Here is a 21,173-nt window from a genome sequence, read left to right on the forward strand (position 1 = left end):
TCTGGCCTTCCCCAAATACAGAAGTATTACCCACTCCCCATGTCAGTGGCCACATACTCCCCACGTAGGGGCAAAATCCAGAGAGGGGTTGTGTGGCCACAGCTCCCACAAAATGTGTAGGAATTGTGGGTGTTAGTCACCTCTTTAGGCTTGGTCTAAACTTAACATGAGGTTAAATTATAGATAAGGAGAATACGGTATCTTCTAGACAGCTGGAGCTTGAGCATAGAATGGGTACAATGTATTGGTGGTTAACACCCTCATAATCACTCCAGGATCAATGCAGGCTGAAGTCAGCCTTCCTGAGTGCAGGAAATTAGTTGCTTGCAGTTACTGAGGGTGGCTCTACACATCAAAATATTGTTAGTCAGACAGGGATTTAGGTGGTCTGGATCAATCTGGGGAGCAGTGGCTGGCATTGGCTCTGGTTCCAAAGTCCCTGCTGGGGAGGATTGTAACCAAAAGAACTTGGTTTCTAGAAATTGTGCTGAGCCAGTTCTTCACTACAGTATTATTCCAGAGAAGGCTGAGCACATGCCAGACAAACTGGCAGCAGTCACAAGTGAAACACACCTCTAGGTAGAGGAGGAAGCAATGACTTTTAATTCTTTCTAGAAACCCAGAAGCAATCCTGGGAGACCCCATGCAATTTGACAGAGGCCCTGCAGTGATTGCCTGAGTCATCCTACTGGTGGGGCCCATGAGATTATTTGCGGGGGAGCCGGTGTCATTTCCCCCACCCACTCTCACCACAGCAGCAGGAGCTGGAGCGCCAGGGCAGCCTGCTCTGCTCCCCGCATCCATCTCCCAGCCTGCTGCACTCTGCTTCACTGGGGCGACACAAGGGGATCTCCCTGGGGCTAGTCCACTCTGCTTCTCACCACTGTAGTAGAGTGCAGCAGGCTGGGACATGGGTGGCAGAGTGGAGCGAAGCAGGCTGCCAAATGAGTGCAGGTGGTAGACACCTGCTGCCACCCCATGCCAGGCACCCTTGTAAGCTCACATCACTCAGAAAAGGGGGCTGCCAGCACAAGCTATAATTGGGTGGGGGCTTGGAGGAAGGGACAGATTAGTGGGAGGGCATAGACGGAGCAGAAGTGGGGCCTGTTCTGGGAAGAAGCTGCCCTGTGCCCTGAAGGGGTGAACTTAGGCCCTGTGCCACCCTAGGGATAGCCCTGCCTGACACATTCTTACACAAGGACACCTTCCAGCAGAAGAGTAGGAAACAGCATTCAATTAGACCTCAGCAGGTCCCAGAGCACTTACCTGGACTGGAACGTCATCCACTTGAACCCCACTCCGGTTGCTCTCCGCCACAAGACTCCGATACACACGGTTGGTTAGGGGCAACACAGAATAGCCTAAAGGCTTGATATCAGCTTCCACTTCTGACACTGGGGAAAGGAATCACATCAAATATACCTTAGGAGTGAAAACAAGACAGTTCTCTACTATCCCCTGCCATGAATCTGGCTGCACTGTAGCTCTGAGGCCAACCCAAACCCAACCCTGAAATACAACACTACAGTCTTCAGACGCCCAAAACCCAGCACTACCATAACACCTCCTCAGACATTAACATTACCATGCTAAGTCCCCCCAAAACAAAAAGTCATGTAGCACTTTAAAGACTAAAAATAATTTATTCAGGGATGAGCCTTCATGGGACAGACCCACTTCTTCAGAGCTAAAGCATTTCCAATCCAAGGTCCCCCAAAAGAAGTACTATTATGCTGACACCTGCCAAGCCCTAGCACTTCTGCACTAAGACCCCCAAAATCCAGCGCTTACATGCTAACACTCCCCCAAAGCCCAGCACTACAGACCCAAACCCCCACAATACCCGGTACTAGCACACAGAGACCACTAAAAACCAGCACTACCATGTGGAATCCATACAAATCCCAGCACTACATTATAGGCAGTTCATTTCCAGCAGGCAGCAATCCGGAGTGGTGCAAACTGGATTTCAATGCTGTCATCACGCTGCTTTAGATAACATGAAATGGCAACTCCAGGCTCTAATGCTGCTGCAATAAGCAGTCCCAGTGCAGCAGTGCCAGGATTGGAGATAGGGCAGTCTCAGCACAGCAGTACTGGGCTTTGGGTGGTCTCATAGTAGAGCACAGTTTTGGGGAGGGGTGCACTGCTGTATTGCTGGGGTTTGAGTGGTACCAGAGTGATAGTGCTGCATTTTGGGCAGCCTTTGGCAGTGGCAGCCCTAGGTCTTGGGGGGGGGGGGGTGGCGGTGTCTCAGCACAGTAACTTTTGGCATTTGGCATTCTGGGGATATAATGCTGGCTTTCTGGGGGGTCTCAGTGCTCTGCTGCTGGGTTTCTGGGTTCTCAGTGATACAGTTCTGAGTTCGGGGTTTGCCAGCACTATCATGCTGGGATTTTTGGGCAGGTGGGAGGGGTAAACAGCTTGGTAGCACTTGGTTTGGGGGGTTTCAGGCCATAGTACTTGGTTTTGGGCGGCCTTGGGGTACTACTACTGGTCTTCAGGGGTCTCAGCAGAGAAACACTGGAGCTTGCCTGGTGTGAGCATGTAGTGCTGGATTGGGGTGCTGAACAAGGTGGTGCTCAGGGCTGTGGTGCTGGGTCTTGGGAGTGTGTCAGGGTACTGTTTCTTTTGAGGGGCTCAGGGAGATAATGCTGGCTTTTGGGGCTCTCAGCTATGTATTGGCAGGCCTCAGCTCAGCAGTGGTAGGCTTAGGATGGTCTCAGGGCTGTAGTGCTGGGGTTTTTGGTCGAGTCTCTGTGTGATAGTGCTGGATTTGGGGCTTGTGCTGAGTTTGAGGGGCTTTCAGTGAAGTTGCGCTTGGTTTCAGATTCTCAGGCCTGTTTTGCTAGTTTTGGGGGGCACCAGCATACCACTGCTGGATTTTGCAGAGTGCCAGCAAGGTAGTCCTGGGTTTTGGGAGTTTTAGGGCTTTTGTGCTGGATTTTTAGGGTCCCTGGATTTTGGGGTGCTAGCGTCGTACTGCTGTATTTTGTGGGGGTTCACCAAAATAGGGCTGGATATTGATGGAGCTCAGTGACATAATGGTTAGTCTGGGAAATCTCAGCACCTTGGGCCTGGTCTACACCAAGAAATAAAGTCAAATGTAAGGCACTATGGTCGACTTTAAAAACTCCATCTGCACCCTGTGCTCAAAGTGGCTGAAATGCAGACTTCTGTACTGCTGACTTCTCAACAAAGTTATTCAAAAATGGAATTTGCAATGCCCAGCAAAAACAGCACAGATTAACCAGGGTTAAAATCAATTTTATTAGCTCCAGAAATTGTCCTACAATGCCCCTCGATGTGTCCCTTCCGGTCATTGCCCTGCCCCTGCTGCTCTCCAGCTGAGCGGGAAGTAGGAGACTGGAAGCAGTGGTCATTAGCCTGAGAATTTTGATGAGATTTCCTTTTCTCTCTGGCCAGCATGGTGAGTAGACATGTGGACCACATCTCTGCAGCACACCTACCACACCTTGTAGCCATGACTTCCTAGGATCGCAAAAGGGCCCCAGCATGGAGCCATCAGGAGATCTTTGATCTGATTTCAGTGTGGGGTGAAAAAGCTATTGTGACCCACCGCAAATCCATAAAAAGGAAAGCTGATGATTATGCAAAAATATTGTGAGGCATGATCAAGAAAGGTTACAACAGGGACACAGCAGTGCCGCGTGAAGGTCAAGAAGCTGCACCAGAACTACCAGAAATGCAAGAGACCCCAGAAATGCCATTACTATGATGAGCTGCATGCTTTCTGGCAACAGATGCAACCTCTTCCCCCACAAGTGACATCAACACCTGTGGTGGTGGGAAAATGTTGATGCACGTGCTGCTGAGGAAATGGTGGCCAACAGCAGAGTGCAGTCCAGGTTAGAATTAGGCCCTGAAAGCCAAGAGCTTTTTACCGAGCTGGAGCCAGAAGATCCCAGGCCCATCCCCTTAACTCAGAAGGTGGCTTCAGAGGCCATCCTGGATATTGGAGAGGGCCCTTCTGGCGCTCTTTGTACAGATGATAATATGTTGCAATCATGTTGTGGATAGTCTATGCCCCTTTTCCTTAGAATAGCTTATTAATGTGCCTGGGGATGGTCTGCAGATCCTGCTTGGACAAAAGCTGAAGCTCTTAGACATGCATTAGCGAATTTTCAACACAAGATTTTTGCAGAGACCTTATTTATTACTGTTTCCATGGTAAGACAACTTACTGTGCCAAGCCACCAGAAAGTGATCTGGAATCATGGCATCACAGAGCATTCTTGTAAATTTTCCAACATGATAGCAGAACAGAACAAGAAATCTTTCCTTACCTGTTTCCCTTAGAGTAATCAGGCTGATATCTCATTTGGCCACCTAGAACTCATGGGAAGTTTCATGAGTCACTAATTATTTTTTGCCTGGCACTCTACGCAGTGCAGAGGAAACTCACCTCTACAGCATCTCCTGCTGCAGCCACTTTAAAATCCAGGGTGAACATGTGAATCACACATATAGTAGCCTCCCTACTGCTCCCTTTAGGGCCATCAGATGATGGAACCCTCCCTTGGTTCATATGAGTGCCCTAAGTGAATTAATTATTTTTTAATGCATAGAGCAGTCGCCTTGGAATTTAAAATCAAGGCACTGCTTTAAGCAGCATACACTTGCGTCCCCATGGCCTGGCATCCCTGGAACACACTGAGCCATCCATACACACCACACCAGCCCTACCCCTCTCCCCACCACCCTGGTGTTGCTTTAAGAAACTCTTTTTCCCCCCATGAACTGAGGTTAGCTTACCTAGTGTTGACTGTAGACATCTTTCGTGGAAGAGCTCAAACCATTCTGCTTGGAATCAAGCAGGAAGAAGTAGAGGCCTTGGCACACTCAAAGGAGTATGAGATGATTGGAATAAAGAGACTTGGTGGGATGACTCATAACTGGAGCACTGTAATGGAAGGGTATAAACTGTTCAGGAAGGACAGGCAGGGGAGAAAAGGAGGAGGAATTGTACTGTATGTGAGAGAGCAGTATGATTGCTCAGAGCTCCAGTATATGGAGGGAGAAAAGCCAGTTGAGAGTCTTTGGGTTAAACTTAGAAGCAGAAGCAACAGAGATGATGTTGTGGTTGGTGTCTGCTACAGACCACCAGATCCGGTAGATGAGGTAGACGAGGATTTCTTCAGACAACTAAGAGAAGCTTCCAGACCACAGGCCCTAGTTCTCATGGGAGATTTTCATCACCCAGACATTTGTTGGGAGACCAATTCAGGAGCACAAAGACAATCCTAGGAGTTTTTTCAGAATGTTGGGGACAGCTTCCTCGTATAAGTGATGAAGGAATCAACCAGGAGCCATGCGCAGCTTGACCTGTTGCTCACAAAACAGGGAAGAAATAGAAGTGGGCAGCATCCTGGGCTGCAGTGATCATGAGATGGTAGATTTCAGGATTCTGAAAAAAGGAAGAAAGGCGAGCAGTAAAATACAGACCCTTCATTTCAGAAGGCCAGACTTCGACTCCCTGAGAGAACTGATGAGCAGGATTCCGACTGTCAAAAGAGGTCTCATTCCGGTATCACTGCACTTCAAGGCAGGAGACAGCAGTTCACGAAGTTACTTGAAAGCGGCCTTACGCATGCAGAAGTTTTGCAGCCCCTGCTGGTCATCCCAGAACTGTAAAACGATTCAACCCCACCAACTGGTGCTGGTTTTGCAGGTCCAGAACCTCCACTCCATGCTGTACAGTGACTCCAGTGCTGTCAGAAATGCTGCAGTTTTTCTCTCCAGAGATTCATGTCCCTCGATGGCCCTGGCAATAATGAGCTCATTCTGCATGGGCATTATGTTCAGAAGATACTGCATTGCAGTGTGCCAACTGAGCACAAAACACTGAATCAAACTTTGAAATGTATTGGGATCCAAGTTAGCGTCTGTAATGGTGGCTGGCAGACAAGATGAAAAGTGCATGAAAATGAATTTTTTTTTTCCAGGCGGAACGGGGAGGTGAGGAAAAGACACCAGCGCAAAATCCCAAAATGCAACAGGGGTGGGAGGCGGGAACTGTGGGATAGGTGCCCAAAATGTACTACCACCACCGTCAGATTCAGGCACCCTTGTGGGAACAAACTAAATTGACTTTCTTAGCTCGTCAGGACACTCAACCTCGACTTTATAGAATCTAGTGTTAAAATACTGACTTTACCAAATTCTACTTTATTCCCAAGTGTTGGCATACCCTTAGTGCTGGGTTCTGGGGGTTTAACTAGGTAGTGCTGGGTTTTACTGGTTTCAGCCTGGTAGTGCTGGGTTTGCGGGTGTCCTCAGCCCAGTACCGGTGAGTTTTGGGTTTGTCTCTGGTCTGTAGTGCCAGGATTATGGAGGTCTTAGTGCTGGTTTTGGGTATCTCAACCTAGTAATGCAGGATTTTGTTTGGCCTCAGTGAGACAGTGCTGGGTTTTGAGGGGAGACTTATGGCTATACTACTTGATTCAGTGCATCTCCGCATGGTCATGCTGGGTTTCTGGTATCATACAGGTATTGCAAAGTTATGGGGGCTTCAGTGTAATAGTTCTGGGTTTTAGAATCTCAGCAACATAATGATGGGATTTGTGTGGTGTCAGTGTAGCAGAGTTGAGTTCTAGGTGTCTCAGCAGTAGTTCTGGGTTTGACAGTTCTCAGTGCAGTGTTGCTTGGTTTTGGTCTTAGGGCTACAGCACTGGCTTTTAGAGGGGTCTCAGCACAACAGCGCTGGGTTGCAGGGATCGCAATACAGTAAAGCTGTTTTTTGGTGGTCTCAATGCAGTGCTGCTGGATTTCAGGGGCTCTGCACAGTAGTTGTGTGTTTTGGTGGTCTTGACTCTGTTGTGTTAAGGTTTGGGGGTGTAAATGGGTTTAGGGATCTCAGCGCACTAGTGCTGGGTTTGGAAGGTTTAAGGACTTCATTGTTGGATTTGGGGAATCTCAGTGCTGTACTGCTGGGTTTCTCAAGGTCTCTGAAGGCACATCTGGGTTCTGAGGGTATCAGCATGATTGCGATGGGGTTTGGATGTGTCAGCCTGGTAGTTCTGGGTTTTGCAGAGCCTCAGGGCTGTAGTGCTGTCTTTTTGTGAGGTTTCAGTGCAATAGTACTTGGTGTTATGAGGTCTTATGACTTGAGGGTTGGGTGAGGAGGCATCTCAGCCTGGTAGTGTGAAGTTTTGTGGGGGGTTCAGTGTAGTAGTGCTGTATTTCATAGGTCTTAGTATGATAGTGCTTGGTTTTGATTGCAGGTCTCACTGTGTTAGTACAGCACTCTGTAGTGGATGGTCTCAGGACTATAGTGCTGAGTATTTTGGGTCGTCAGCATAACAGTACTGGGTTTGGGAGGGGTGTCTCAGGACTGCAATGCTCGGTTTAGGGGCTCCCAGTATGGTAGTGGCTGTTGAGGGGGGCGGGAATCTCATGACTGTAGTGCCAGATTTGAACAATCCCAGTGCGGTAAAGCTGGGTATTGGGGGTCTCAGCATGGCAGTGTTTGTTCTGAGGGGATCTCAAGTTTCAGATGCTGGGTTTTTGGGGGTCCTGACATGGCAGTACTCGTTTTTGCATAGTCACAGGGCTCTAGTGTTGGGTTTGTGGGGGGGGTCTCAGAGACCTAGTACTGGGTTCTAGGGAGGATCATCAGGGCAGAGCTACTTTGGGGGTATCACAGTGCTAGAGCTTGACACATGGTAGTGCTGGGTTTCCAGATTGCAACCTGGCAGTCCTGGGTTTTGGGGATTCCAGCATGGTAGTGCTGCTTCTGCGGGTTCTCAGTGAGATTGTGCTGGGTAATGGGAGGGCATAGCTCTGTTGTGAGAGGTGGGTGAATGCTGTGACAATATGCACTATTATTTGGGTTCCTGGGGAAACTCCAGCTGGGAACTGGGGGGTAGTAAACTCAGACCCCCAGAATTCCCCAAGAAGTCTTCTCTCTCACACAGAGCCACACCAAATCCAGAGCACGTGCCTTCCTGTGGCCATTCATCTCCTTCCAGCTTTCCAGCCCAAGAATACATGAACCTCTTTGGTGCCCAAAGAACCAGGCTGAAGCAATAGCTGTGCCTAGATCAGTCTATCTACCTTGCACTAGTGGAAGGATCCAAAGCCTCTGGTTGAGTACCAGAGACAGGAACTCACTTGCTTTGTATGGATAGTGTTCAATCACCAGGCTGGCATCGTCTGAGAAGAGGGTGGCTCCATCTCTGCCTTGGAAGAAGAAGGAGGTGTTCCACGTTGGCTTCTCTGGGGGCCCACCAGACTGAGTGACCTTAGAAAAGATGGCAATGATCAAAATATAGAGAGAAAAACACTTGATTTGGGGAGCACTGGACCATATGTGGCTGTGGGAATCCCTGTGTCTCCCTTGACAATGTGAAGCAAGCTGTAATATTCCACCCCTCCACAAGGGAAAAAGAGACCTTTAGTGATAGACTAAAGGGCATTCCAGAGAGCGCACGTAACTAGAGGCAGTCATAGAACCACACAGGCTGCTCTATGGCCTAGCCCATAACCAGTCCCTTAGGAGTCCAAGTACCAGGCCTCCAAGACAAAACCAGTTTCAAAAGGACTTGCCCACAGCTTTCAAGACTGAGGCAGGGCTCACAACAGCAAATCCAGCCATGCAGACTCCTGTGGCATATGTATACTGTGCCCTTTCAGGGCACAATTTTCCCATGAACTATTTGCAGTGATAGTAGGGGGCTATTCCAAAACCAGAGAAGAATTTATGAGTCATTGGGCTGCAAAATCTGAAAGCCCTTAGGGTAGCACAGAACCACAGCCTGCCTACTCAAGCCACAGCAACCACTTAGTCAAACTGCTGTTCACTTCATTTCAGGCTTTGGATATGGCTCCTTCTCAGCCTGTTGTCTTTTCAGAGAGCCATCCTTAACATCACCACCCAACACATTTCCCTTTGGCCTCCAGCTGAGGTTCTGGCTCTACTTCCCTGATGGGTGGTGACGACTTCCTCTGGACAGTTGGTTGCCAGGTGTCAGTGTTCTGGCCCCTTGGGGATTTCCTGCTATTTTATTTTGGGTATGATTTAGGGCCAGCTGGTTCCTTAACAATCCATTCATTCCATCCCAGACAATGCAGTGGCACACATCTCCTTTTCTGCCCCAACAGCAAACTTAAACCTTCCACCCCATCCCCACAGGATAACAATACAAAGTACAGTGAGAAACTGAGGCCAACATAGGGCTCTTCAAAATACTACAGAAAATTCCACTTTGACACAGAGGCTTACAAGGTCAACATTCCACTATTGAGTGAAACCACAGATTGAAGCCTTCCTAGACAGCCAAAGTGGGACAAAGGACAGACTCAGCTCTGAGTGCACTCTGCTTCCTGGTTCCCAGATATCCCTCCTCTGAGAGCCTAGAAAGAATGGTCTACATCATCTCTAATTGTTAAGCATGCCCTTCCTTCACAGAGCTTCAAGGTGCTGAGTGGCTGTGTGTGTATGGTGGAATGGGTGAGCGCAAACACACACACACATTCTAATAAGAGGTTTCTGACACAATGGGTTTTGGGAGTGCACGTGATGCCTGTTGTACTGGAATGGCAATACTGGGAGGGCACTGGGTATATAAAGTGGATATTCTTCCAGTTTAATGCTCGGGTGAAGGCAGGGAGTGCCAGGGCAGATCTGTGGGAACAGAGTGAGGAGCTATACATTCCTTCCTTTGGTCAAGTCCAGATTCAGTCCAGCTCTGTCTATAACTAACAAAGTAAAGAAACAAATTGTGTAGGAGAGACAATGGTATCATGTGAAACCCCAAATGCCAGCAATTTTTCAGAGAGCCAGTCCTCCTGTGGATTTAAAAAAACCATTAAATGCACTAATAATATGGGGGAGAGAGGGAGGCGTGGTGAGACAAGAGGTATATCTGAGCACCAGTTCTAACTACAACCCTGTGCTTTAGTGCACAGACATGAGATACTGTATGAAATGATTGGAATAACAGAGACTAGGCAGGATGACTTGCATTACTGGAGCACTGTCATGGAAGGGTATAAACTGTTCAGGAAGGACAGGCAGGGGAGAAAAGGAGGGGTTGCGATTTATACAAGAGAGCAGTATGATTGTTCAGAGCTCCAATATATGGAGAGAGAAAAGCCAGCTGAGTCTTTAGGTTAAGCTTAGAAGTGGATGCAATATATGTGATGTTGTGGTGGGTGTCTGCTATAGACAGCCAGACGGGGTAGGTGAGAATTTCGTCAGACAACTAAGAGAAGCTTCCAAATCACAGGCCCTGGTTCTCATGGGAGACTTTAATCACCTGGACATTTGTTGGGAGACCAATACAGCAGCACACAGACAATCCAGGAAGTTTTTGGAGACTGTTGGGGATAACTTGCTGGTGCAAGTGCTGAAGGAACAGACCAGATGTCGTGCACAGCTCGATCTGCTGCTCAGAATCAGGGAAGAACTAGTGGGGGCGAAATAGAAGTGGGCTGCAAACTGGGCTGCACCAATCATGAGATGGTAAATTTCAGAATCTGAAGAAAGGAAGTAAGCAGAAGTGAGCAGTAATATACAGACCCTTGATTCTGAAAGAGCAGACTTCGACTCTGAGAACACCGATGGGCAGGGTCCCTGGGAAGTTAATATGAAGGGTAAAGAAGTTCAGGAGAACAGGCAGCACTTTAAAGAACTCTTATTGAAGGCCTGGGAACAAACCATCCTGATGCGCAATAAGAAAAGCAAATATGGTAGACAACCAGCTTGGCTTACCAGGGAAATCCTTGTTCAGCTTAACTCAAAAGGGATGCACATAATAAGTGGAAACTTGGACATATGACTAAGGAGGATTATAAATATATAGCTGGAGAATGCTGGGGAGTAATTAGGAAAGCGAAAGCACAAGTGGAACGACAGCTAGCAGGGACTGAGAAGGGCAAAAAGAAGGGTTTCTACAGGCATGTTAACAACAGGAGGGTTATCAGGGAGGGTGTAGGGCCGTTACTGGATGAGGGAGGTAACCTGCTGACAGATGATGTGCAAAAAGCTGAATTACTCAATGCTTTATTTGCCTCCATCTGCACAGACAAGATCAGCTCCCAGACTATGGCACTAGGCAGTATGGGAAGGAGGGTGGCAGCGTTCAGTGGGGGAAGAGTGATTTAACAGCTATTCAGAAAAGCTAGATGCACACAAATTCATGGGTCTGGATTTAATGCATCCACGGGTACTGAGGGAATTGGCAGATGTCATTGCAGAGCCTTTGGTTATTATTTTTGAAAACTCGTGGAGATCAGGAGAGGTTATGGATGATCGAAAAAAGGCAAATGTGGTGCCCATCTTTAACAAACGAAAGGAAGATAATCCAGGGAACTATAGACTGGTCAGGCATACCTCAGTCCCTGGAAAAATCATGGATAAAGGAAGAGATACCCAATGAAATGAGGGATGCCTGGCTTGCCACCCTCTTCAAGAAAAGGGATAAAGTGGACTGTGGAAACTATCATGATACCTCTTTCATTGCCATTGCAGGGAGAGTTCTGCCACAGATCTTTGCAACTCACCTTCTGCCCTTGCCAGAAAAAATTTTAATTGGAATCACAGAATAGTTTCCAACAATGTTGCAGAACTGTAGATACAATATTCACAGCACAGCATCTGCAAGAAAAGTGTCTAGAGCAAAACTGACCACCTGTATATGGCTTTCATTGATCTAACTAAAGCCTTTGATTCAGTAAATTGCCATGCCCTCTCAATTGTACTTTTGAAGATTGCTTTCTTGATAAATATGTCAGTGTCCAAATGTTCAATTGTTCTGAATAGTACTGGCTCCCAGAGCGAATCTTTCAAAGTAAAAACAATAGTCAAACAGCACTGTACCATTGCTCCACCCATGTTAGCAGTTTTTATTCTCTCATCCTTTATCTAATTGCTGGGAAGCTCACAGCTGACATTGAAATCATGTATAGAATGGATGGAAAGCTATTTAGTGTTAGCAGACTGAAAGCTAAGATCTTGAGAAGAAGAAGGTAAAAATTCAAAATGATCTGGACAAATTGGAGAAGTGGTCTGAAGTAAACAGTATGAAGTTTAATAAAGACAAATACAAAGTGCTCCACTTGGGAAGGAACAATCAGTTTCACACATATGGAATGGGAAGCGACTGTCTAGGAAGGAGTATGGCAGAAAGGGATCTAGGGATTATAGTGGACCACAAGTTAAATATGAGTCAACAGTGTGATGCTGTTGCAAAAAAAGCAAACATGATTCTGGGATACATTAACAGGTGTGTTGTGAACAAGACGTGAGAAGTCATTCTTCTGCTCTACTCTGAGCTGGTGAGGCCTCAGTTGGAGTATTGTGTCCAGTTCTGGGCAGCGCATTTCAAGAAAGATGTGGAGAAATTGGAAAGGGTCCAGAAAAGAGCTACAAGAATGATCAAAGGTCTAGAAAACACAACTTGTGAAAAAAGACTGAAAGAATTGGGCTTGTTTAGTTTGGAAAAAAGAAGATTAAGGGGGGACACGATAGAGGTTTTCAAGTATCTAAAAGGGTGTCATAAGGAGGAGGGGGAAAACATGTTCCTCTTGGCCTCTGAGGATAGAATAAGAAGCAATGGGCTTAAACTGCAGCCAGGGAGGTTTAGGTTGGACATAAGGAAAATGTTCCTAACTATCAGGGTGGTCAAACACTGGAATAAATTGCCGACAGAAGTTGTGGAATCTCCATCTCTGGAGATATTTAAGAACAGGTTAGATAAATGTCTATCAGGGATGGTCTAGACAGTACTTGGTCCTGCCATGAGGGAAGGGGGCTGGACTCAATGACTTCTCAAGGTCCCTTCCAGTCCTAGCATTCTATGATTCTATGCATGCAGAAGGTCATCAATGAGGAATTATATAGGATGATTCAGCCGAAGAGAACCTACTGCAGAAGGTTACACAACACAACTTACAGCTATTTGGGCTGTAAGAATGAATGACAAACGAAAAATCAAGACCCTGGTATTTGCTTCGTGGACTGCTCAAATAGAAGAGGCAGACCCCACAGAGACTGGGTAGATGACATAGTAGATAGGTGCAGAGCTAATCTACAGAAATTGAGCCACTGGACAGGGAAGATGGAAGGAAATAGCGAGAAGCAGACACCAACAGCTACTGAGCCCATGGTTGTTGTTGATGATGATGATATGAGGCTAAAAGCTAAGCATAAGATTTCCACCAGATCTGTTATGAAAATTCAGCATGCTGATGACAAGCACAGTTTTTGCCCACACTGAGAAAGATTTTCAAATTATCTGGATATGTTTGCCAATGCTTACACATCTTCATCTCATTCTCAACATCAACAGTCTCAGAGATGTAGCTGTGTTACCAAAGTGCTCCATCAGCCCTCTTCAAACGAGGTACCACACACTCCATCTATTAGTAACAGAGAGTAAGCCGTGCTAGTCTATACACTATCAAAACAAAAAGCAGTCAAGTAGCACTTTAAAGACTAGCAAAATAGTTTATTAGGTAACACACATACCTCTCATGATCTTTATTGTGTTCTGATTACAGAGGCCCTAGATGGACAGGACACATGGAAGCAGAGTGTTTTTTCATAGGCCTCAAAGATCAGGTTCAGAAAATGCTTTCTGTGACAACAATATGATTTGTGAAAGGTTGCTTAAGTGGGCAACCTTGTTTATCCCTGAGCAACTGGTTGCCACCTGAAATGGCATTGGTCCATCACTTCTAACAGCTGCTCTCCCTCCTTTCCTGGTCTGCATTAGGGACCACGTCAGCCCTCAAAAGGTCAGCATTAACACAGGGTTCTCATGCCTGGGAAATCACCGACAGCAGCCTCTCTCAATACCATTACCTCGTCTCCAAATGCTCAGCTTGCCTGACACAGTGTGGACAATATGAAGCTCACTTCTCTACATGGATGAATATGCTCTCAGAGTCAGGGGACCTGGAGGCTAACAGCCACATCTCTCTCCCTAGCCTAACACTAGACTAGAGTATGTTTCTATATAGAATACAAATGTCATTTGGATTTTAAACAAACTATATTGTAATGAATCCATTCAGATAAGCATATTAAATACCAGAGGGGTATTAGCTGTGTTAGTCTGTACCTGCAAAAAGAATGAGAAGTCCTGTGGCACCTTATAGACTAACAGACTTATTTATTGGAGCATAAGCTTTCCTGGGCAAAGACCCACTTCATCCAAGGCCTATTTATATTATATATGTGATGTTGGCTGTAATCTCTCTTCTTCCTCCGCTGCTCTTCTTGTTATATTTCTCTCTCTGAGCATTGCCTCTAAATCAATATTGTAAGCTCCTTGGAGCAGGAAGTATTTTTCTTCCTTGTAAAGCGCACACCCATAGTTTGGGTTCTGTACAGATAAATAATATTAAAAACATAGAGCTGGGTACTGTGAGCAGATACCATTCCCAAATGCACACTACACAGTATAAAGTCCAAATATATGCCATGCCTGTGGTTTGGCTTTCGCAGAGCTATTAGACAACAAAGTTCAGCTTGCCCTCCCTCCCCAGGCCTGTTGCTCTTTAGGACCCTCACTCAGGACTGCTCAGCCCACACTGTACATCCTCTTTCCTTGGGGAGACACTCCCAGCTCTCTCTAAGCCCTGGTTTCCAAAACTGGGGGGCATGCAGAAATTCCAGGGGGAGAAAAGGAGACTCAGCCTGCCCCCCCATCATTTCCCCCCACCCAAAGAAAGAGCCACCTTCACTTCTGCCTCTCAGTCCCTGCCATTTTACATGGGTGACCTGGTGCAGCTGCTATAAAAAGCAGGCAGCTGGTGAAGACCCACATGCAAAGGTGAGTGAGTGGGGGTTGGGGCAGGAAGGATGGGGTTAGATGCAGGGCTGGGGTGCCTGGCTCAAGTAAGCAGGATGGGGTAAGAATCGGTGGGCTGGCGGTGCCTGGCTTGGTTGGAAGGGAGGGGCTTGGGCCGGTGGCTCGTGGGCCTTGCAGGGCTCAGGCAGCTGGTCAGCTTGCAGGACTTGAGGCTTGAGCAGCTGGCCACAGCATCGCAGGGCTCAGGTGCCTCAGGCTGGCGGGCATGTGGCTGGCCCTGGCATTGCAGGGCTCAGGTGGCTTGGGCTGGCGGCTGGCCCCAGCATTGCAGAGCTCAGGCAGTTCGGGCTGACGGCTGGTACCAGCATCGCGAGGCTCAGACAGCTCGGACTGTGTATTGGGGCTTGGGGGCAGCTCAGGTTGGTGGGTGGTCATCTGGCCTAGGCAGCATGGGGCTTGGACGGGCAGCTCAGGTGGCTGGCCTGCAAGTAGACAGGTGACTGGTGGGCAGGCAGGTGGCTGGCCTGGCAGTGCACGGATCAGGCAGGCAGCTCTGGCAGCACAGGTCTCAGGTGGGTGGGCAGCTGGCAGGGGCAGCTCTGTCAGCTGGCACAGGGCTCAGGGAGTTGGCCAGATGGGGCTGAACCAGACACCCACAAGAGGCCAAGAAAATCTACTTGTGCTCATTTTTACTTTTAAATAACATTGTTATATCAAGTTTGTGTTATTTTAAATTATGAATTGAATTTTTTGTTAGAGGGGGTTGGATGATGGCAAAGAAAAAGTGAGGGTGTGAGGGTTTCTCAAAAATCAAAAATGCGGCATGATGCCAAAAAGTTTGGGAACCACAGCTCTAAGCCATGCAAGGCAATGTGTCACTTGTTTCAGGAAGTCAGCCAACCCTTTTAGCCCTTTCCCTGCAGGATCAACTCCGGCTGATGGAAAGAGATGTTTCTGCTGTAAACTGCCAGCTGTTACAGGCACAATACTGTTGCTCAAATACAAGAGTATATTGGAGCCTGATTTTGCTGAGCAGCGCCAACTCATCACTTCTAGGGATGGTTTTATGATATGGATATTGCGTGAGTTTTGGGACTTCAAAATTCATCTGACTGATGCCCCCTTCCTGCTCCAAGCACAGCACAGAGAATTGAAAGGCTGCTGTGCCAGCTACCCCATGTTGCTGTCTCAAGCCGAGACAGCGTTTTTTTGTGCCGGTATTTCCTGACTACTGGCTCGGGAGTGGAGGTGTGGGACCGGCTGAGTACCCTTTTTTTTCTTTTTTTAAAAAATGACAAAAGCACTGACCCTCGATCTCTGACTGTGCACTTAAACAAGCAAGCAAACCCTCGCTTCATCCCTAACCCAGAGCTGGCAGAACAGAGTGGCCAGACAACTGTCAACCCTCCTGCAGCCTCCTTGTGGGTAGACAGACCACGCCGCCTACACAGTGCTCCTCAGCCACAAACCCACACTGGCACATCACGGGCAATGCACAGATTCAGGCAGACATCCAGTCACAACAATAGCTCCTGCCAAGCGCTTCCTGGAGAAACACAAGTAGGGGGTGGGGAAACATCACCCGCCTGCTGTCTAATGCTTTGGCTCTGCCAGTTCAGTAGTTAACTGCTTGGCTGGATATGAAGATTCCCTATAAGGGTGGATCAAAGGCAGAGTCACTGGCATAGTGAGTGCCACAGACATTAGAGGTGACTGATGCCAAGGGGATCATGCAGACAAAGCATTCCACCTCTTGCAAGTTCCGTTGAGTCAGAGTCAGGTTGCAGTTACACAAGGGAAAGAGCCCCTGAAGGCAGATTTGAGTCTAAAAAGTAGAAAACCTCCAAACACTGGACAGCCACTGAATTATTTCAGGGAAGTTCTGGCCTTTGTTAAACAATAGGCCAGACTAGAGCAGTGGTGCCCAGCTTTATTACACAGAAGGGCCGCATAAACCTTAGCACAGCCTTGGGTGGGCCAGACCCCACATAAGATTTAGACACCTGCACTGATTTATATTTTACTTCCAACTTGCTTTGTATGTAAAAAACAAATATAGGCCTTGTGAAAATGACGCAGTGGGTTGTGTATGGCCTGCAGGCTGTAAACTGGTCACCCCTCGACATGATGATCACAGTGGTCCCTTCTGGCCCTAGAATCTAGGCATCCAATGGGAAAGTCTAAAGCAAATACACATTAGAAATGGATGGAAACTCAGAGTTAAAGGAACTCAATTACCTGGCATGAAAGGACTCTACTGGGAAGGTGCAATGGGTGTTGGATAGCTCTTTGCTGTGCACTGCAGGAGGCTACTTGGCCAGGAAAGTAGTAACACCCAGGACAGCAACAGATACAGAGAAGATGGGTGGTACCCAAACTGCCCAGGACAGTGCACAGCAGGGAGAAATGCGGCTCCAAATCTCCCTCACTGAAGACACATGGCGGGATGGCAGTATTATCATTAGGGTCACCATGGGTATATGCTGAGTGGGATGCCCATTTAGAGGGTCATCATACTGCTTATGCCCAAGATAACAGGAACTCAGCAAAGGTTGGAAAAGGAAATGATTGAAGTTTTCAGGTTAGACAAGCTGCTTATTTGAGGAGCTGGCTGATAGTAACTATTGACAAACATTTCACCAAACAGGTGTCCCTTGTTAGGAAACAGTTTAAAATCTGGGTTTTGAATCAACTGCCCCATCAATGTAGCAAAGGTACTTGTGCTCAAGATGGAGTGAGTCCCCTGTCTTACATCAGGCAGCAGGGTACTGGAGCAAGCCAGAAAAGGTTAATCATGAAACAAAGTGCTACCTGTAGTCCTGAAAGCTCTGAGTAAAGAGGCATGTGTCAGCCCACTGTCTGGATGAAGGTTAATCAGAAGCCTTTGTCTGAGGACACTAATGGGAAATGACAGTCAAAATGACATGTGGGGATGGCAGACTTATCAAATATGATTAGCTAGTACATACGTTCACACAGGGAAAGCCATTAACCTCTGCAACCAGAGTAACTGCTTTCTTCATCCAGCCTGTAACCTCTCCCCAAAGTCCTTCACAGTGTGTGTATGTGGCGGGGCGGTGTGGGGGGTGGGATATATAATTCAGATACTTTTACCATGGGGTTTGTACCGGACCGATGGGACTTCTGTTCCCTTTATGGAAGGAGTTGATGTGCTCATGGTTGCACTGACCCTTATGTCAAGATCTGCCATATAAGAGGAGGGGAAGATACTGTTTTTCTCCTCACCAGCCTAAGTTCCTGTGATGAATACATTTGTGAAGGTCTGAGTCTAGACACACCATTCCACACTGGATGGCTTCTGATTGGCAGCCCTGCTCAACCCTTGCCCTGCAACACCAAGACTCCAAGAGCCCTGGCATATCTTATTCCCTTAACTCCACCTCTGCAATGGGAGGAATTTAGGAGCCCACCCTGATGAGCTGCAGGAAAAAACAGCACTGTGAGCTTATGAAGAAGAACAGAGTCATTTTGCTGCCTGCTGCATCTTTGCAAGCAGCGGGCAAGATGTTCAGCTGGAAAGGATAATCAAAGAACCTCTCATCAGGCAAAGTCACAGCCAAGGGCCTCTAGGCAGGAACAAGGGTTTTGTACTTTGCTATACCAGCATCTGATGAAGTGAGTCTGTGCTCACGAAAGCTCATGCTCAAAACTTTTCTGTTAGTCTATAAGGTGCCACAGGACCCTTCGTTGCTGTTACAGATCCAGACTAACACGGCTACCCCTCTGATACTTGTACTTTGCTATAGTACCACTGCAAGTACGCAACCCAGGATGGGAGGAAGTTTGCTGCAGGGGAAGGAGTCCTGTGATAAATCTGGTCTCTGCAGCCCAGCGATGCTCTAGAAGTACTCAGCTACCACTGTATTAGTATTCCATCAGAATTGGATCAGCACCTAGATCCCCAGATCCCCCCACCCCCAATTTCTGACTCTAATTCACATCTGAACACTTGCTTGAGTCCCTCCTGTGCACTTTGGGGTGGTGGAAGCTAAAACAGAGCAGTGGTTGCAGCCAGAGAAGACTATGTTTGGCTTTCAGCTCAAAAAATGACAGACTATTGTTTATCCCATGATTCACCAGGAAGGCAAAAGCACATCAGGACTGATTCTACTGGCAGGTCAAAGCTAAGAGGAACAACACGCAAATCTGGAGTCAGGCAAGGTGTTGCAACCCTAAAGCACAGCCAAGATCATCAAAGGGTTTGCTGAGGTTCCCAGACTGGGCTCAATGCTGAGCATTTGGCTGGTGGGATCAAGCAGTAATGCATGAGTTGAACCAGTGGGAAGCTGGATGTGGGCCAGATATGCACCAAAGAGAAGGCTCTGACAAAGCAACCACAGGCAGAGCATGTTTAGGGGCACAGCCCAGAATTAGAACTGCAATGTGGAACAGATGTACCACTCCAATCACGATAGAAATGGGGCTGGCACCCCAGAGCCTAGTTCCCAAGAGAAATGAGTGTGATGGGTTTCACTTCGGCTCCCAAAGATCCCCACCCAGCTGGCAGCGACTGCCTTTACTCAGATGTGGCTATTACTATATATGAGAAAAGGGACTGGTGATCCAGGCTGAGTTGAGCTGACTGAGCTATATGGCCATCATTTCAGACTTAGCTTAGCGCCCTAGTAAACTGCCAAGAAAAATGCCCCCTACACGGCCTCTTTTACAGGCCTGTACTTACAGCCCCGTACACCAAGGTCATTTCTACACATGCACAATCTTCTGGAGGATCATCTTCCAGAAGATCACATCTACATGTAAATACAGTCTGAAAGTGCCACTCCTTCTTCTGGAAGATCGCATCTACACCAGCACGGACTCTATTCCTGAAGAACGGAGCAGGAAATGCTGCAGACAGGGTCACGTGGCTGGAGAGCCGTTCTAGGGCCACTGGCCACGAGACCTTTTTAAAAGGGCCCCACCCAAACAGCCCCTCCCTGCACAAGCTGCTGAGGCTGCCATACTGCTCACAGCAAGGCTGAGCTAGGTTCCCAGTCTTGGCTGCTCCAGCCAGCAGGCATGGACCCCCAGTAGCCGCAGACCAGCAGAGCTGCCCCAACCCGGATGCTGGCCATCCTCCTGGCCACCCTCCTCAGCCTGCCCCCTCCCCTGCCACAGGCTGTCTAGCACATCTGGAGCCACGCCACCGCCACCACCACCACTTAGTGGGACAGGTACATCACAGGGGAGTGGGACAATGACCACTGGCTGCAGAATCTCCAGCTGAAGGAGACCTTTCTGGAAATCTGCAGCTGGATTGCCCCCATGCTGTGATACCTGGATGAGGCCGGCCCTCTCCATGAAGAAGCCCATGGCCATCGCTATGTGGAAGCTGTCTGCCCTGGACAGCTACTGGTCCATCGGGCTGCAGCTCAGGATGGGCACATCCACCATCTGGGCCATCATACTAGAGATAAGCCCAGCCCCAGGCCCAGGCACAGCCCCAGCCAGAGGTGGGAGGGAGGAGACAGTCAGGCACAGGACCCCTGGGAGCCACAGAGGTGGGGGGCAGGTAGGAGTAGCCCAAGGGAACCAACACATACCTACTGCTGGAGGGGAGACTCAGCAGCGGGGGCCCGTAGCCGGGCAGGTTGTGGGGAGACTGGGGAAAGGGGAAGGGGCAGCCCTGTGCATGCCCACGAGTGTGCCCGCTCTCATTCCCCTGCAGGTTGCGAGAGCCACCAGCCATGTGCTGGTGCAGCAGGTGGTCCACAGGGGGGACCTTGACGCACTCATCGAGGGCTTCACAGAGCTCGGGTTCCCCCAGTACATCGGGGTGATTAACAGGACGCACACCCACCTCAGGACCCCGGACCACAGTGGCAGCCGCTATGTGAACCGCAAGGGCTACCACTCCATCGTGCTCCAGGAGGTAGTGGATGCACAGGGGAGGTTCACAGACATTTACATTCTTCCTGATTTCACAGCGGAGTACAGAATCCAGAAGATGCAGCGCCTTCTCCCAGAAGCGATCCTGAAGACCACATTGCATGTGTAGATGCTCCACTGATCTTCTGAAAGAAGGTGCCGCTCTTCTGGAAGATCGTGCATATGTAGAAGTGGCCTAAGCCGTGCCCCTCTTGGGCACTTAGATTAAATTATGGAAAGAGACAAAGTCTTATTAAAGGAAAAGGGAGGGGAAATTCCCCTTGTGGATTCATTTTATAATTTGATAGCTAAGTGTAAGATCAAGGCTAACAGCTATGACTGACTTGGGAATTTGTACAGACCAGTGACTGAATCAAGAATTGAACTCAGGCCTGGTGAGTTCCAGAGCAATGTGCCCTACTCACAAGATCACATCCTGCCCAAACTATTTGCTCACACCAAAGAGTTCTTTTGGTGACTGCAGCTTCCTCTCTCTCTCCGGTG

General features: G+C 48.2%; 1 protein-coding gene across 1 annotated transcript in view; it reads right to left on the reverse strand.

Moving 5' to 3' along the window:
• The window catches only part of CCDC33 (coiled-coil domain containing 33), a 305,981-nt gene that overhangs the window by 157,954 nt on the left and 126,854 nt on the right, over positions 1 to 21,173 (reverse strand). The window contains 2 exon segments of the mRNA XM_075006670.1: positions 1,267 to 1,394; positions 8,134 to 8,263. Of these exon segments, the coding sequence (XP_074862771.1) occupies positions 1,267 to 1,394; positions 8,134 to 8,263 (258 nt within the window).

Source organism: Carettochelys insculpta, chromosome 12 (assembly GCF_033958435.1).
Source record: "Carettochelys insculpta isolate YL-2023 chromosome 12, ASM3395843v1, whole genome shotgun sequence".
NCBI lineage: Eukaryota > Metazoa > Chordata > Testudines > Carettochelyidae > Carettochelys > Carettochelys insculpta.